Consider the following 19,285-nt stretch of genomic DNA (forward strand, 5'->3'; position numbering starts at 1 on the left):
ACCATGAGAAATAAATTACATTTTGAGAAAAAATTAAATACTGTTTTAAATATATCACATTCAAAAGGGAGACGAGATCTACTTTCATTGTACTGTACTTTCTAAAATCATATTGAAATGGATCTACAGTTTTATAGATAGCTGTACTTTTGATTTAATAAAATAAGATTATTTTAAAGAGCAATGACTCATAACATTTTTATTTCAAAGGGGCAATCTGGGATTTGTACATACGTTTTTGGACTTTAATATTAATATATAGTCATTGATTCTTGAAGAATAAACGTATACATTCCTCATGAGCTTAGTTCAAGTGTCTTACCCTATCAGAACCCCAAATACGTGCTTGTTTTACCTTTTTTGTTGTTGTAAACAAACACGGTATTGCTTGAAACTATCATTTTGATCTCATGGATGGTCAGTCCTCGCATCCATAGCTCCATCTATGAATTTGAGAGTGGTTACATTTCTCCAGCCCCATCCCTCAGCTGTTTACTAAAAAGAGTTGGGGTGACCGACTGCTTTGTTGTTGTTTGAATTCCAGATTGCCCCTTTAAATGACAGATTGTATGAATGTATCCAGAATGATTAAGGACAATTGACTGTTAGCTGAACCCATGAGTTTAAAATGGAGAGTTAATTCGTCCATGACACAGTTGCCTCACCCTCCATTGCCCCTCCATGGTTCAGTGAAATATGGCGGCAGATGTTTATTTTATAGCCTGGTGTAACTGAGCCTTCATAGATGAGAATACAAATCTACTGTTGGCCGTCATAGCTAATGAGCCCTGTCCTGATAGCTACGGTAACTCTGTAATAATAGACTATTCAGCTGTCAACAGGTCAGTGGGCTGGCTCCGGCCTACATCAGAGTTAAAAACAACTAGACTAAGCCTGCATAGTGCACACTTTAAAGGTCCCTATAACATCTTTGGTAGAGAAAATGTTTGGATCCAAGGTAGAAGATCGTAGTGTCCAGTGTCCTCATTAGTCTTCATATCCTTATATGGAAAGTGCTGTGGAAAAAAAAGTAAATGTGTTAGAATTTGTTCTGAATTAGTTATGCTGCGTTCAAGACAACACAGAACTGGGAAACCTCCTACTTCAGTACGTTCAAGACAACTCAGAACTGGGAAACCTTTGACTTCAGTGCGTTCAAGACAACACCCAACTGGGGAAAATGTGTTTTGAACAGTCATCCAACTCAGAATTTACAAGTCGGAAACTCTGACATCATCCTAGAGCTCCGACTTCTCCCACCTAAAGATCACTGACGTCAGGAGCTTCCCAGTCTGAGCTCGTTCTTTTCTGAGTTCCCAGTTATTTGGCTAAATTAAAGTTTTAATAAGAACTGACTAGGAAAAACACTTGGCCATTGGTCAGGTTACAACCACTGCAAATCAAGTTTAACGTTTAAGTTTTCCCTTGTCAGGTCACAGACCTGAGGAAGTCTGGAGCACGGACGATCATGTGCTGGAAGTCCTCTAGTGAGAGACGTCCATCGTTGTCCAGGTCGGTCTCGTCGATCACCTTCTCACATACCATCCTGACCTCGTCCTCCGTCAGCTCGTTCCGCGTCAGCTTGTTCAGCGTCTTCTCCAGGTCAGACTTACACAGGAAGTCATCATTGTTGAAGTCTGAGAGGATTGGAGGAGTAACAGAAAGAGTAGTAGGTTGTTTTTATTCAAATGATCAGTTAAAGGTTTAAAGTTCAAATTTCCCTCTTTTAGTTTACAGCTTACTTTGGTCCCTGGTCAAAAGTAGTGTACTATAGGGAATAGGGTGTCATTCGGGAAGCAGACAGGTTCTTTCTGTCCTGTAACTAAGCCATTCTGAACAGAGCCTTCCTTTGCGTTTTCTTGAACCGTGACGTGGTCGTGTCTCTGCGTCGCCGCCTGCGGTGAAACATCTTCATCTGTCATCGCCGGTTAATTAGGGGGACTTTAGCACCACTGACCATGCAAGGCCTTTTTAGTACAGGCTGGCCCCGTCCATGCAGCCTGTCTGGGCCCCTCTACAATGCCCTTATCAATCATTCACAGCCCTCGAGTCCTCCGAGCGTGGTTATTATACTACTCCTGCTAGATGGCTCAGACAGAGACCCATACATGTTACTGCTAGATGGCTCAGACAGAGACCCATACATGTTACTGCTAGATGGCTCAGACAGAGACCCATACATGTTACTGCTAGATGGCTCAGACAGAGACCCATACATGTTACTGCTAGATGGCTCAGACAGAGACCCATACATGTTACTGCTAGATGGCTCAGACAGAGACCCATACATGTTACTGCTAGATGGCTCAGACAGAGACCCATACATGTTACTGCTAGATGGCTCAGACAGAGACCCGTACATGTTACTGCTAGATGGCTCAGACAGAGACCCATACATGTTACTGCTAGATGGCTCAGACAGAGACCCATACATGTTACTGCTAGATGGCTCAGACAGAGACCCATACATGTTACTGCTAGATGGCTCAGACAGAGACCCATACATGTTACTGCTAGATGGCTCAGACAGAGACCCATACATGTTACTGCTAGATGGCTCAGACAGAGACCCATACATGTTACTGCTAGATGGCTCAGACAGAGACCCATACATGTTACTGCTAGATGGCTCAGACAGAGACCCGTACATGTTACTGCTAGATGGCTCAGACAGAGACCCGTACATGTTACTGCTAGATGGCTCAGACAGAGACCCATACATGTTACTGCTAGATGGCTCAGACAGAGACCCGTACATGTTACTGCTAGATGGCTCAGACAGAGACCCATACATGTTACTGCTAAATAAGAACATGTGAATATAGATTAGCCGAATTGAAACTCACGTTGTGCTTTTGTGTTATTGTTTAAGGAAATATTTAAGGAAATGTGGTCCTCTGTAGCTCAGTTGGTAGAGCATGGCGCTTGTAACGCCAGGGTAGTGGGTTCGATCCCCGGGACCACCCATACGTAAAAATGTATGCGCACGTGCCTGTAGGTCGCTTTGGATAAAAGCGTCTGCTAAATGGCATATTATTATAAATGGAACATCAAGGTGCTGATTATGTAAAATTATATTATTTCTTGCTGGGAAGATTATTTCACATAACCAAACCTGCTTTGAGAGCAAACCAGAAGTATTTCTGACCCGCTGACAATAGATCTTATTAAAGGCGTACACATCTCACACACTAACCGTAGATTTTAAATGCGTAGTAGGCCTTCAGGTCTCGTGGAGCCATCTCACTCAGCACGGAGAACATATCCAGGAAGTCATCCAGGGTCATGTTTCCCTCTCCGTCCTCCGAGAAAACCTCAGCGATCCTCTGGCGGAACGGGTTGTCCTGAGGAGAGACACATGACTGTGTTAGCCCGCTGAGCTAATGTTTTGACATTCGCTTGGGGAGCTAACACAAGTCAGCAATCCTCTGATTGAGAGATGCAACACTGTTACTGAACCTAGGTAATTTGCATGACTGTGTTAGCCTGCTGAGCTAAAGCCTTGGCATTATCTTGGGGAGCTAACATAAGTCAGGGAATTGGAATGGGTTGTCCTGAGGAGAGACCAAACACTTGGACTAACTGGGTTTGAACCCGAGTAGCACTTTAATGTGTTAGCCTGCTGAGCTAAAGCCTCTGCATTAGCCCGGAAAACGAACACAAGTCAGCAATCCTCTGTTGGAGAGACCAAACAAGGGGACTGACACGGGATTTGAACCCTGGTTCCCCTGCATGACTGTGTTAGCTCACTGAGCTAAGGCCTTGGCATTAGTGATGAGATGCTAACACAAGTCATTACGTCTCACGCAAGGTTATCCATCACGTGAGTGTGGTTCACTGAACCCCCTCCGCTAAACGACCACAGGGAATAAGCCAGAGGGACAGGACAGGAAATATAGGAGTACTGACATCAGTTGTTTGTGCTGTTGTCATGGTGTGTGTAAAGAGGCTCATAGTGGACCCAATCGTACTCTGTGCCCTGTAGGTCGCCCAGCCCTTCATATGGTTTATTAGAGTCAGGTAACATATAACCAACCGTTCAGAGGCTACTGTCAATTAGTTGTGTATTAATAATGAATAGACACATTTGAGATAGACACATTTGATGCGTCCCAAATAACACCCTATGCCCTATATAGTGTTCCGGTCAAAATAGCTGCACTATAAAGGGAATAGGGTGTAATCTGGGGGGCGTATCCACTAATGTGTGTGTTCAAGCACGGGACCGGGGGGTACACCTTCAGTTCTGGCATGCTGCCAATCAGCTCGTACGGTAGCCTCACATCTGGCTGGTCTGTGTAGTCGAGAGGAACGAGGTGTGGTGCCAAGTCTCGATAACGGTCGAATAGTCTAGGAGGGGGGGAAAGAAAGTTGAACCTGAAGTATATCAGATGGGCAGACTGGATAATGTCCACTTTCTACATCAAATCAGATAATAACAGATTTAAAAGAAAAGTAGGTCGATTGGTGAAGTGAACAAATATAAATGTACTGTTGTAGCATAGTAAACTATTTCGAAACTGCAGCTTTTTGCTGTAGGTACAGTATACAACCTAAGCAATGTCTAAAGCTGAAGCGTTGGTCTCAGTCTTTTGTTTTGACATGTGAGCTCGGATAACATACAGTATGTATGTCCCAGTATCTTTGGTCTACTGTTACATGTGTACAGAATAACATTCACCCTAGTGAAAGGTTGCACGATGCAGAACTGAACAAAATCCAAGCAGCTAAATTTGGAGTAAGAACCTATCAGTGGTTAAGTGTCATATTCTGCCTAGGCTTACAGTGCCTTGCAAAAGTATTCATCCCCCTTGGCGTTTTTTCCTATTTTATTGCATTACAACCTGTAATTTAAATTGATTTTTAATTTGGATTTCATGTAATGGACATACACAAAATAGTCAAAATTGGTGAAGTGAAATGAAAAAAATAACTTGTTTCAAAAAATTCTAAAAAATAATAAATAACGGAAAAGTGGTGCATGCATATGTATTTACCCCCTTTGCTATGAAGCCCCTAAATAAGATCTGGTGCAACCAATTACCTTCAGAAGTCACATAATTAGTTAAATAAAGTCCACCTGTGTGCAATCTAAGTGTCACATGATCTGTCACATGATCTCTGTATATATACACCTGTTCTGAAAGGCCCCAGAGTCTGCAACACCACTAAGCAAGGGGCACCACCAAGCAAGCAGCACCATTCATTTTTTGTTATTTTATTTTATTTATTTTATTTTATTTCACCTTTATTTAACCAGGTAAGCCAGTTGAGAACAAGTTCTCATTTACAACTGCGACCTGGCCAAGATAAAGCAAAGCAGTGCGATAAAAACAACAACACTGAGTTACATATGGGGTAAAACAAAACATAAAGTCAAAAATACAACAGAAAATATATATACAGTGTGTGCAAATGTAGCAAGTTATGGAGGTAAGGCAATAAATAGGCTATAGTGCAAAATAATTACAATTAGTATTAACACTAGAATGATAGATGTGCAAGAGATGATGTGCAAATAGAGATACTGGGGTGCAAATGAGCAAAATAAATAACAATATAGGGAGGAGGTAGTTGGGCGGGCTAATTTCAGATGGGCTGTGTACAGGTGCAGTGATCGGTAAGGTGCTCTGACAACGGATGCTTAAAGTTAGTGAGGGAGATAAGTGTCTCCAGCTTCAGAGATTTTTGCAATTTGTTCCAGTCATTGGCAGCAGAGAACTGGAAGGAATGGCGGCCAAAGGAGGTGTTGGCTTTGGGGATATACCTGCTGGAGCGCATACTACGGGTGGGTGTTGCTATGGTGACCAATGAGCTAAGATAAGGCAGGGATTTGCCTAGCAGTGATTTGTAGATGGCCTGGAGCCAGTGGGTTTGGCGACGAAAATGTAGTGAGGACCAGCCAACAAGAGCGTACAGGTCACAGTGGTGGGTAGTATATGGGGCTTTGGAGACAAAACGGATGGCACTGTGATAGACTACATCCAATTTGCTGAGTAGAGTGTTGGAGGCTATTTTGTAAATGACATCGCCAAAGTCAAGGATCGGTAGGATAGTCAGTTTTACGAGGGCATGTTTGGCAGCATGAGTGAAGGAGGCTTTGTTGCGAAATAGGAAACCGATTCTAGATTTAACTTTGGATTGGAGATTCTTAATGTGAGTCTGGAAGGAGAGTTTACAGTCTAACCAGACACCTAGGTATTTGTAGTTGTCCACATACTCTAGGTCAGACCCGTCGAGAGTAGTGATTCTAGTCGGGTGGGCAGGTGCCAGCAGCGTTCGATTGAAGAGCATGCATTTAGTTTTACTAGTGTTTAAGAGCAGTTGGAGGCTACTGAAGGAGTGTTGTATGGCATTGAAGCTCGTTTGGAGGTTTGTTAACACAGTGTCCAATGAAGGGCCAGATGTATACAAAATGGTGTCGTCTGCGTAGAGGTGGATCTGAGAGTCACCAGCAGCAAGAGCGACATCATTGATATAGACAGAGAAAAGAGTCAGCCCAAGAATTGAACCCTGTGGCACCCCCATAGAGACTGCCATAGGTCCAGACAACAGGCCCTCCGATTTGACACATTGAACTCTATCTGAGAAGTAGTTGGTGAACCAGGCGAAGCAGTCATTTGAGAAACCAAGGCTATTTAGTCTGCCAATAAGAATGCGGTGGTTGAAAGAGTCGAAAGCCTTGGCCAGGTCGATGAAGACGGCTGCACAGTACTGTCTATTATCGATCGCGGTTATAATATCGTTTAGGACCTTGAGCGTGGCTGAAGTGCACCCATGACCAGCTCGGAAACCGGATTGCATAGTGGAGAAGGTACGGTGGGATTCGAAATGGTCGGTGATCTGTTTGTTAACTTGGCTTTCAAAAACTTTCGAAAGGCAGGGCAGGATGGATATAGATCTGTAACAGTTTGGATCTAGAATGTCACCCCCTTTGACGAGGGGGATGACCGCGGCAGCTTTCCAATCTCTGGGGATCTCAGACGTTAAGAAAGAGAGGTTGAACAGGCTAGTAATAGGGGTTGCGACAATTTCGGCGGCTAGTTTTAGAAAGAAAGGGTCCAGATTGTCTAGCCCAGATGATTTGTAGGGGTCCAGATTTTGCAGCTCTTTCAGAACATCAGCTGTCTGGATTTGTGTGAAGGAGAAGCGGGGGGGGGCATTGGCAAGTTGCAGCGGAGGGTGCAGAGCTGGTGGCCGGGGTAGTGGTAGCCAGGTGGAAAGCATGGCCAGCCATACCAAAATGCTTGTTGAAATTCTCGATTATTGTAGATTTATCGGTGGTGATAGTGTTTCCTAGCCTCAGTGCAGTGGGCAGCTGGGAGGAAGTGCTCTTATTCTCCATGGACTTTACAGTGTCCCAAAACTCTTTGGAGTGCTACAGGATGCACATTTCTGTTTGAAAAAGTTAGCCTTTGCTTTCCTAATTGGTTCCTAACTTCCCTGAAAAGTTGCATATCGCGGGGGCTATTTGATGCTAATGCAGTACGCCACAGGATGTTTTTGTGCTGGTCAAGGGCAGTCAAGTCTGAGGAGAACCAGGGGCTATATCTGTTCTTAGTTCTGTATTTTTAAATGGGGCATGTTTATTTAAGATTGAGAGGAAATTACTTTTAAAGAACAACCAGGCATCCTCTACTGACAGAATGAGATCTATATCCATCCAGGATACCTGGGCCAGGTCAATTAGGAAGGCCTGCTCGCTGAAGTGTTTTAGGGAGCGTTTGACAGTGATGAGGGGTGGTCGTTTGACCGCGGACCCGTTACGGACGCAGGCAATAAGGCAGTGATCGCTGAGATCCTGGTTGAAGACAGCGGAGGTGTATTTAGAGGGTAAGTTAGTCAGGATGATATCTATGAGGGTACCCATGTTAATGGATTTAGGGTTGTACCTGGTAGGTTCCTTGATAATTTGTGTGAGATTGAGGGCATCTAGTTTGGATTGTAGGATGGCCGGGGTGTTAAGCATATCCCAATTTAGGTCACCAAGCAGTACGAACTCTGAGGATAAATGGGGGGCAATCAATTCACATATGGTGTCCAGGGCACAGCTGGGGGCTGAGGGGGGTCTGTAGCAGGGGATCTGGGGGGGGGTCTGTGATTGCTTTATGCCTCTCTCCCATGTCAATATGCCTTGCTTATTGCTCTTTTCGGTTATTTCTTATTGTACTATTTCACTGTAGAGCCTCCAGTCCAGCTCAACCTGCCTTAGATAGCTAATTTGTCCCACCCCCCATAGACCGACTCAATCGATGCCTCCAGTGATTCTATCTCTTTCATCGTTATCCAACGCTTAGGTTTACCTCCACTGTACTCATATCCTTCCATATCTGTACATAAAGCCCTGAATCTATTGTACAATGCCCGGAAATCTGCCCCGTTTTATTCTCTGTACCCAACGCACTAGAAGAAAAGTTTTTAAAGCCTTTAGCCGTATCCTTATTCTACTCCTCCTCTGTTCCTCTGGTGATGTAGAGGTTAACCCAGGCCCTGTAGCCCTCAGTATCACTCCTACTCCCCAGGCGTTATCATTTGTTGACTTCTGTAACCGTAAAAGCCTTGGTTTCTTGCACGTTAACATCAGAAGCCTCCTCCCTAAGTTTGAGTTATTCACTGTGTTAGCACACTCCGCCAACCCTGATGTTCTAGCAGTGTCTGAATCCTGGTTTAGGAAGGCCACCAAAAATTCAGAAATGTCCATCTCCAACTACAACATTTTCCGTCTATATAGAACTGCCAAAGGGGGTGGGGTTGCAATCTACTGTAGAGATAGCCTGCAGAGCTCCATCATACTATCCAGGTCTGTGCCCAAACAGTTTGAGCTTCTACTTCTAAAAATCCACCTTTCCAGAAATAAGTCTCTCACTGTTGCTGCTTGCTACAGACCCCCCCTCAGCCCCGAGCTGTGCCCTGGACACCATATGTGCCCCCCATCTATCCTCAGAGTTTGTGGTCCTCTGTAGCTCAGCTGGTAGAGCACGGCGCTTGTAACGCCAGGGTAGTGGGTTCGATCCCCGGGACCACCCATACACAAAAATGTATGCACGCATGACTGTAAGTCGCTTTGGATAAAAGCGTCTGCTAAATGGCATATTATTATTTATATTATTACTGCTGGTGACCTAAACTGGGATATGCTTAACACCCCGGCCAACCTACAATCTAAGCTAGATGCCCTCAATTTCACACAAATGATCAACGAACGTACCAGGTGCAACCCTAAATCTGTAAACATGGGCACCCTCATAGATATCATCCTGACAAATGTACCCCATGAATACACCTCCGCTGTCTTCAACCAGGATCTCAGCAATCACTGCCTTTATTGCCTGCGTCCGTAATGGGTCCGCGGTCAAACGACCACCCCTCATCACTGTCAAACGCTCCCTAAAACACTTTAGCAAGCAGTAGAGGATGCCTGGTTGTTCTTTAAAAGTGCTTTCTCAATCTTAAATAAGCATGCCCCATTCAAAAAATGCAGAACTAAGAACAGATATAGCCCCTGGTTCTCCTCAGACTTGACTGCCCTTGACCAGCACAAAAACATCCTGTGGCGTACTGCATTAGCATCGAACAGCCCCCGCGACATGCAACTTTTCAGGAAAGTCAGGAACCAATATACACAATCAGTTAGGAAATCAAAGGCTAGCTTTTTCAAACAGAAATTTGCATCCTGTAGCACTAACTCCAAAAAGTTTTGGGGCACTATAAAGTTTTGGAGCACCTCCTCCCAACTGCCCACTGCACTGAGGCTAGGAAACAGTAACACTATCACCACCGATAAATCTACAATAATCGAGAATTTCAACAAGCATTTTGGTACGGCTGGCCATGCTTTCCACCTGGCTACCACTACCCCGGCCACCAGCTCTGCACCCTCCGCTGCAACTTGCCATTGCCCCCCCCACTTCTCCTTCACACAAATTCAGACAGCTGATGTTCTGAAGGAGCTGAAAAATCGGGACCCCTACAAATCAGCTGGGCTATACGATCTGCATCCTTTCTTTCTAAAATTACCCGCCAAAATTATCGCAACCCCTATTACTAGCCTGTTCAACCTCTCTTTCGTAACGTCTGAGATCCCCAGAGATTGGAAAGCTGCCGCGGTCATCCCCCTCTTCAAAGGGGGTGACACTCTAGATCCAAACTGTTACAGACCTATATCCATCCTGCCCTGCCTTTCGAAAGTATTTGAAAGCCAAGTTAACAAACAGATCACCGACCATTTCGAATCCCACTGTACCTTCTCTGCTATGCAATCCGGTTTCCGAGCTGGTCATGGGTGCACCTCAGCCACGCTCAAGGTCCTAAACGATATTATAACCGCGATCGATAAAAGACAGTACTGCGCAGCCGTCTTCATCGACCTGGCCAAGGCTTTCGACTCTTTCAACCACCGCATTCTTATTGGCAGACTAAATAGCCTTGGTTTCTCAAATGACTGCCTCGCCTGGTTCACCAACTACTCCTCAGATAGAGTTCAATGTGTCAAATCGGAGGGCCTGTTGTCTGGACCTATGGCAGTTTCTATGGGGGTGCCACAGGGTTCAATTCTTAGGCAGACTCTTTTCTCTGTGTATATCAATGATGTCGCTCTAGAATCAGCTTCCTATTTCGCAACAAAGCCTCCTTTACTCATGCTGCTAAACATGCCCTCGTAAAACTGACTATCCTACCGATCCTTGACTTTGGCGATGTCATTTACAAAATAGCCTCCAACACTCTACTCAGAAAATTGGATGTCCCATATACTACTCACCATTGTGACCTGTACGCTCTTGTTGGCTGGCCCTCACTACATATTCGTCACCAAACCCACTGGCTCCAGGTCATCTATAAATCACTGCTAGGCAAATCCCTGCTTTAACTTAGCTCACTGGTCACCATAGCAACACACACCCGTAGTCTGCACTCCAGCAGGTATATCTCACTGGTCATCCCCAAAGCCAACACCTCCTTTGGCCGCCATTCCTTCCAGTTCTCTGCTGCCAATGACTGGAACGAACTGCAAAAATCTCTGAAGCTGGAGACTCTTATCTCCCTCACTAACTTTAAGCATCAGTTGTCAGAGCAGCTTACCGATCACTGCACCTGTACACAGACATTCTGAAATTAGCCCACCCAACTACCTCATCCCCATATTGTTTTTTAATTTGCTAATTTGCACCCCAGTATCTCTATTTGCACATCATCTCTTGCACATCTATCATTCCAGTGTTAATACTAATTGTAATTATTTTGCTCTATAGCCTATTTATTGCCTTACCTCCATAACTTGCTACATTTGCACACACTGTATATATATTTTCTGTTGTATTTTTGACTTTATGTTTTGTTTTACCCCATATGTAACTCAGTGTTGTTGTTTTTATCGCACTGCTTTGCTTTATCTTGGCCAGGTCGCAGTTGTAAATGAGAACTTGTTCTCAACTGGCTTACCTGGTTAAATAAAGGTTAAATAAAAAATAAAAATGAAGACCAAGGAGCTCTCCAAACAGGTCAGGGACAAAGTTGAGGAGAAGTACAGATCAGGGTTGGTTATAAAAAAATATCTGAAACTTTGAACATCCCACGGAGCACCATTAAATCCATTATTATAAAATGGAAAGAATATGGCACCACAACAAACCTGCCAAGAGAGGGCCGTCCACCAACACTCATGGACCAGGCAAGGAGGGCATTAATCAGAGAGACAACAAAGAGACCAAAGATAACCCTGAAGGAGCTGCAAAGCTCCACAGCGGAGATTGGAGTATGTGTCCATAGGACCACTTTAAGCCGTACACTCCACAGAGCTGGGCTTTACGGAAGAGTGGCCAGAAAAAAGCCATTGCTTATAGAAAAAAATAAGCAAACACGTTTGGTGTTTGCCAAAAGGCATGTGGGAGACTCCCCAAACATATGGAAGTAGGTACTCTGGTCAGATGAGACTAAAATTGAGCTTTTTGGCCATCAAAGGAAACGCTATGTCTGGCGCAAACCCAACACCTGTGTCACAGGTGAATCATCCCCACAGTGAATCATGGTGGTGGTAGCATCATGCTGTGGGGATGTTTTTCATCGGCAGGGACTGGGAAACTGGTCAGAATTGAAGGAATGATGGATGGCACTAAATACAGGGAAATTCTTGAGGGAAACCTGTTTCAGTCTTCCAGAGATTTGAGACTGGGACGGAGGTTCACCTTCCAGCAGGACAATGACCCTAAGCATACTGCTAAAGCAACACTCGAGTGGTTTAAGGGGAAACATTGAAATGTCTTGGAATGGCCTAGTCAATGCCCAGACCTCAATCCAATTGAGAATCTGTGGTATGAAGATTGCTGTACACCAGCGGAACCCATCCAACTTTGTCACGGTTTCGGCCGAGGCTGCTCCTCCTCCTGGTTCGGGCAGGCTTCGGCGTTCGCCGTCCCCGGAGTACTAGCTGCCACCGCTCTATGTTTCTGAGTTTGATTGCTTTTGTCTGTCTGTCACACCTGTGTCTGTTTGAGAGTTGATTACGTGTCTTATAAGTTCCGTGTTGTAATCTAGGGTATTTGTGTGTTGTTTTTCCGTTGCCACTTTGTATATGATACGTGTTTGTTTTCCGTGTCATTTTTCCATGTTTAGTGTTTTACGCGTGTGCGTAATTTTCCCTCGCCACTTCGTGTTATCGAGGTCGGGGTTTGTTATCTTGCATTTGAGACTATTAAAAGTCTTGTTGGACTAAACCTCTGCTTCCTGCGCTTGACTCCTCCACCACATCCACGACGGTTTATGACAGAACAACACACCATCATGGAGTCAGCAGGATCAGCGGCGGCACCCGAATCCCTGCTGGACCGGATCAATTTCCAGGACGCCATGATCCAGTAACTCGGGACCGCCATGGACGAGGTGTCCAACGCCCTGCGCCGATTGGTGAACTCTGAGGTGGCCAAGGACCCTTACAACATCGCATCACCAACGGCCAGTCCTCCTCTCTCAGTACCGGAACCCAGTGGCATTCGGCTCTCACTCCCGAGGGCATATGACGGTTTTGCAGCCGGGTGTCAGGGATTCCTCCTGCAGATAGAACTGTACCTTGCCACTATACACCCGGCGCCCTCGGGATACGAGAGCGTCTCCGCCCTCATCTCCTGTCTCTCCGGCAAGGCGTTGGAATGGGCCAACGCCGAATGGAGGGGAATAGACGCCGCTACCATCACCTACGCGGAGTTCTCCCGCCGCTTCAGGGCTGTCTTCGATCATCCCCCTGAGGGGAAAGTGGCGGGAGAGCGTCTATTCCACCTCCGACAGGGGAAGAGGAGCGCACAGGAGTTCGCACTGGAGTTCCGGACACTAGCGGCGGATGCGGGGTGGAATGAGAGGGCCCTCATCGACCAGTACCGATGTAGTCTACGAGAGGACGTTCGTAGGGAGCTGGCCTGTCATTTGACCAGTTGGTGGACATTTCCATCCGTCTGGATACCCTGCTGGCTACCCGCGGACGTCCCGAGTGGGGGTCGTCCAGTCCACCCTCCAGCACCCCCGAGCCGATTCCCATGGAGCTAGGGGGTGCTGGCGCTAGAGAGAGGAGGAGAGGGAACCCGAGGGGGGCCATCCCCTGCACCACCTGCGGTCGTGGAGGACACACTGCGGCCAGGTGCTGGGGAGGGTCTCCTGGGAGAGGTGACAACAGGCCATGCACTGGGGAGTCATTTCAGGTGAGTAGGCGCCCCACTCACCCAGAGCTCTCTGTTGGTCACATGAGTATTCCTGTGAGGTTTCCACAGGTGGCACCTCATTCCCAGCATAAGGCGCTAGTAGATTCAGGCGCAGCTGGGAACTTTATTGATCGGGCATTTTGTAGTAGGTTAAGGATTCCCCTTCGGCCGGTAGACAATCCATTTCCTGTCCACGCATTAGACAGCCGGCCGTTGGGGTCGGGCCTGATCAGGGAGGTCACAGCACCACTGACTATGACGACGCAGGGGGTCATGAGGAGATCATTCAGTTTTATCTGATTGACTCTCCTGCGTACCCCGTGGTGTTGGGCCTTCCCTGGTTAAGCACCCATGATCCTACCATAGCGTGGCAACAGAGGGCTCTTATGGAGTGGTCTGCTCAGTGTGTAGGGAAATGTCTAGGTGTTTCCGTAGGGGCGACCTCGGTAGAGAGTCCGAACCAAGTGCCCGCACTGCGCATTCCCCCCGAGTATGAGGATTTAGCACTCGTGTTTAGCAAATCGAGGGCAGCACGGCTACCTCCTCATAGACAGGGGGACTGTGCGATAAATCTCCAAACAGGAGCGGCTCTTCCACGGAGTCATGTGTATCCCCTGTCTCAAGAGGAGACAGCGGCTATGGAGACATACATAGCCGAGTCCTTGGCACAGGGATACATACGGTCCTCTACTTCCCCAGTCTCCTCGAGTTTCTTCTTTGTGAAGAAGAAGGACGGGGGATTGCGCCCGTGTATTGATTATCGTAGTCTCAATCAGATCACAGTTAAATACAGCTACCCACTGCCACTGATTGCGACGATGACGGAATCATTATGCGGAGCGCGGTTCTTCACAAAGTTGGATCTCAGGAGCGCGTACAATCTGGTGCGCATTAGGGAGGGGGATGAATGGAAGACAGCATTTAGCACCACCTCGGGTCATTACGAGTATCTCGTCATGCCATACGGGTTAATGAATGCTCCATCAGTCTTCCAATCCTTTGTTGACGAGATTTTCCGGGACATGCATGGGCAGGGTGTAGTAGTTTACATCGACGACATCCTAGTGTACTCTTCTACAAGAGCCGAGCATGTAGCCCAGGTGCGCCGAGTGTTGAGAAGACTGTTGGAGCATGACTTGTATGTCAAGGCAGAGAAATGCCTGTTCTTCCAGGAGTCCGTCTCCTTTTTGGGTTATCGGTTGTCCGCGTCTGGTGTGGAGATAGAGGTAGACCGGTATCGGCCGTGCGTAATTGGCAAACTCCAACCACTGTAAAAGAGGTGCAGCAGTTCTTGGGTTTTGCTAATTACTACCGGAGGTTTATTCGGGGTTTTGGACAGGTTGCAGCTCCCATTACGTCCCTGCTAAAGGGGGGTCCGGTTCGTTTGCGGTGGTCGGCTGAGGCGGACAGGGCATTTGTCAAACTTAAGAACCTGTTCACCTCGGCTCCGGTGCTGGCGCATCCGGATCCCTCTTTACCATTCCAGGTTGAGGTAGACGCGTCCGAGACCGGTATTGGGGCAGTCCTGTCACAGCGGTCCGGCGCACCACCTAAACTCCGCCCCTGTGCTTTCTACTCGAAGAAGCTCAGCTCGGCGGAGCGCAACTATGATGTTGGGGACAGGGAGTTGTTAGCCGTAGTCCAAGCCCTAAAGGTGTGGAGGCATTGGCTTGAGGGGGCTCAACACCCTTTCCTCATTCTGACTGATCACCGTAACCTGGAGTACATCCGGGCAGCTAGGAGATTGAACCCTCATCAGGCTAGGTGGAATATGTTCCTAACCCGGTTTGTTTTTAAGATCACATACATCCCAGGGTCCCAGAATGGTAAGGCAGACGCCCTGTCCCGGCGGTATGACACGGAGGAGAGGTCCAACGAGCCTACTTCCATATTGCCGGAATCTTGTTTGGTGGCTCCGGTAGTATGGGAGGTCGATACGGAAATCGAGCAGGCACTGCGTACCGACCCTACTCCCCCCGAGTGTCCTGTGGGGCGGACGTACGTTCCGCTCGAGGTCCGTGATCGTCTTATTTATTGGGCTCATACATCACCCTCCTCTGGACATCCAGGTATTGGCCGGACCGTGCACTGTCTTAGCATGAAATACTGGTGGCCAACGTTAGCTAGGGATGTGAGGGTTTATGTCTCCTCCTGCTCGGTGTGTGCCCAGTGTAAGGCGCCTAGACATTTGCCCAGGGGTAAGCTACATCCCCTGCCCGTTCCACAACGACCATGGTCCCACCTATCGGTGGATTTCGTAACTGACCTACCCCCTCCCAGGGGAATACCACCATATTGGTCGTTGTGGATCGGTTTTCTAAGGCCTGTCGTCTCCTTCCCATGCCGGGTCTCCCTACTGCCCTACAAACCGCTGAGGCCCTCTTTACCCATGTGTTCCGGCACTATGGGGTCCCCGAGGATATTGTGTCTGACCGAGGTCCCCAGTTCACTTCCAGAGTTTGGGGAGCGTTCATGGAACGGTTGGGGGTCTCGGTAAGCCTTACCTCGGGGTACCACCCAGAGAGTAATGGGCAGGTGGAACGTGTCAACCAGGATGTGGGTAGGTTTTTGAGGTCCTATTGCCGGGACCGGCCGGAGGAGTGGTCGAGGTTCATCCCCTGGGCAGAGATGGCCCAGAACTCTCTCCGCCACTCCTCCACCAACTTAACACCTTTCCAGTGTGTTTTAGGTTATCAGCCGGTCCTGGCACCGTGGCACGAGAGCCAGATCGAGGCCCCTGCGGTGGACGAGTGGATTCGGCGCTCGGAAGAGACGTGGGACGCTGCCCATGTCCATCTGCAGCGTGCCATCCGTCACCAAAAGGCGAGCGCCGATCGCCACCGCAGTGAGGGACCGGTGTACGCACCGGGAGATCGAGTCTGGCTCTCGACTCAAAACCTGCCCCTCCGCCTGCCCTGCCGGAAGCTGGGCTTGGCGGTTTGTGGGGCCCTTCAAAGTCCTGAGAAGATTGAACGAGGTGTGTTACAGGTTACAACTGCCAATTGAGTATAAAAATATTAACCCCTCGTTCCATGTGTCTCTTCTCAGGCCGGTGGTAGCTGGCCCACTCCAAGAAGATGAGATAGGAGAGACCCCTCCGCCCCCTTTGGACATCGAGGGGGCCCCGGCGTACAGGGTCCGGACCATCTTGGACTCGAGGCGCCGGAGGAGTGGTCTCCAGTATCTCGTGGAGTGGGAGGGGTACGGTCCGGAGGAACGGTGCTGGGTGCCCAGGAGGGATATACTCGATCCATCCCTCCTGACTGAGTTTCACCATGGGCATCCCACGCGCCCGGGTCCGCGTCCTCCTGGCCGTCCCCGAGGCCGGGGTCGGCGCGCGGCTGGGGCCGACCCCGGCCTCACGGTTTCGGCCGAGGCTGCTCCTCCTCCTGGTTCGGGCAGGCTTCGGCGTTCGCCGTCCCCGGAGTACTAGCTGCCACCGCTCTATGTTTCTGAGTTTGATTGCTTTTGTCTGTCTGTCACATCTGTGTCTGTTTGAGAGTTGATTACGTGTCTTATAAGTTCCGTGTTGTAATCTAGGGTATTTGTGTGTTGTTTTTCCGTTGCCACTTTGTATATGATACGTGTTTGTTTTCCGTGTCATTTTTCCATGTTTAGTGTTTTACGCGTGTGCGTAATTTTCCCTCGCCACTTCGTGTTATCGAGGTCGGGGTTTGTTATCTTGCATTTGAGACTATTAAAAGTCTTGTTGGACTAAACCTCTGCTTCCTGCGCTTGACTCCTCCACCACATCCACGACGGTTTATGACAAACTTGAAGGAGCTGGAGCAGTTTTTCCTTGAAGAATGTGCAAAAATCCCAGTGGCTAGATGTGCTAAACGTATAGATTATAGATTATTATTATTATTATTATTATTATTATTATTATTATTATACCCCAAGAGACTTGCAGCTGTAGTTGCTGCAAAAGGTGGCTCTACAAAGTATTGACTTTGGGGGGTGAATAGTTATGCATGCTCAAGTTTTCTGTTTTTTTGTCTTATTTCTTGTTTGTTTCACACCCACATTTTTTTTTGCATCTTCAAAGTGGGAGGCATGTTGTGTAAATCAAATGATACAACCCCCCAAAAAATGCATTTTAATTCCAGTTTGTAAGGCAACAAAATAGGAAAAATGCCAAGGGGGGGTGAATACTTTCGCAAGCCACTGTAGTTAGTTATACAGTATACTTAACTGTTTTCCCTTTGCAAAGACGAAGCATCATCTATAATAGTAATCCTCTCACCTTAGAATTTCTTTCCTTGTGAAGAATGTGCAGTCCTGCAAATGCAACCACAGACTAATTAGGAGCAACAAAAACACTATTACATAATAATGACTCACAGCTGCAACAATTCAAGAGGTTTTATTTAGAATTTCATTTTTCATTTTATGAAAGAAGTGACTTGTGGCTCAGATTAAACAATGTGCTATGGTTGTCTCGCTAGCTTTGGTTTGTTTGACCTGAATACGACCACACAGCTGTGGTCCATAACATCACATTAAGCACCTGACCGTTTCTATGTTTGCTGTGTCTGTTTTCTTAGCAAACAGAGCTACAAAATAAAAAGTGTGCCAAGACCTGTGTTTTGTATCTATGCACTCCCCCCATTCACTAATTACAGTACCCCATTCACTAATTACAGTACCCCCCATTCACTAATTACAGTACCCCCCATTCACTAATTACAGTACCCCCCATTCACTAATTACAGTACCCCATTCACTAATTACAGTACCCCCATTCACTAATTACAGTACCCCCCATTCACTAATTACAGTACCCCCATTCACTAATTACAGTACCCCCATTCACTAATTACAGTACCCCCATTCACTAATTACAGTACCCCCATTCACTAATTACAGTACCCCCCATTCACTAATTACAGTACCCCCATTCACTAATTACAGTACCCCCATTCACTAATTACAGTACCCCCATTCACTAATTACAGTACCCCCCATTCACTAATTACAGTACCCCCCATTCACTAATTACAGTACCCCCATTCACTAATTACAGTACCCCCCATTCACTAATTACAGTACCCCCATTCACTAATTACAGTACCCCCCATTCACTAATTACAGTACCCCCATTCACTAATTACAGTACCAATATTCACTAATTACAGTACCCCCATTCACTAATTACAGTACCAACATTCACTAATTACAGTACCCCCATTCACTAATTACAGTACCAACATTCACTAATTACAGTACCCACATGAAAGCAACACTAAGCTAGATGAGTGAAGCAATTTGTCTCAATCAACAAGCTATCTGAAGAGAGTAAGTCATCACCACACTGAGGGGGTTAAATAAATAGACCGACACACACACACACACAAACAAACAAACACACCGACCTGATACGCATCAAGCTGCTGCGCCGTGAAGATCGTCTGCTTGTTCCCCATTTCTCAGCCCAACAACCTGGCACCTCTGTGCCATGGCACGTATCAGTATGAAGGCAGGCCTGTGGTGTGGTGTGGTGTGGTGTGGTGTGGTGTGGTGGACTGTGGATATGTCAGATATGAAATGGCTGCATGGGGACAAAGGGAGGCCAGGTTGCCAGGTTAGATCGGGTGTCT

At 47.1% G+C, this 19,285-nt stretch overlaps 1 protein-coding gene across 1 annotated transcript; it reads right to left on the reverse strand.

Annotated features, from left to right (window-relative positions):
* Positions 1 to 994: 994 nt before the first annotated feature.
* cib3 (calcium and integrin binding family member 3) lies at positions 995 to 19,111 on the reverse strand. The gene is made up of 5 exons (XM_045206054.1): positions 19,061 to 19,111; positions 4,239 to 4,418; positions 3,197 to 3,344; positions 1,442 to 1,637; positions 995 to 1,016 (listed from the first exon to the last, which is right to left on the reverse strand). Exons 1-5 carry the CDS (start codon positions 19,109 to 19,111, stop codon positions 995 to 997), a joined length of 597 nt encoding a protein of 198 aa, XP_045061989.1.
* Positions 19,112 to 19,285: the final 174 nt, after the last annotated feature.

The sequence above is a fragment of the Coregonus clupeaformis genome, chromosome 21, assembly GCF_020615455.1.
Source record: "Coregonus clupeaformis isolate EN_2021a chromosome 21, ASM2061545v1, whole genome shotgun sequence".
Taxonomy (NCBI): Eukaryota; Metazoa; Chordata; class Actinopteri; order Salmoniformes; family Salmonidae; genus Coregonus; species Coregonus clupeaformis.

Excerpts from the sequence above, each read along its gene's own strand:
- cib3 (XM_045206054.1), bottom strand. The coding sequence starts at position 19,111 with ATGGGGAACAAGCAGACGATCTTCACGGCGCAGCAGCTTGATGCGTAT. Across the intron at positions 3,345-4,238 it reads GCAGCATGCCAGAACTGAAG|GACAACCCGTTCCGCCAGAG; the intron begins GTGTACCCCCCG and ends GTCTCTCCTCAG. Across the intron at positions 1,017-1,441 it reads CGTGCTCCAGACTTCCTCAG|CACTTTCCATATAAGGATAT; the intron begins GTCTGTGACCTG and ends TTTTTTCCACAG.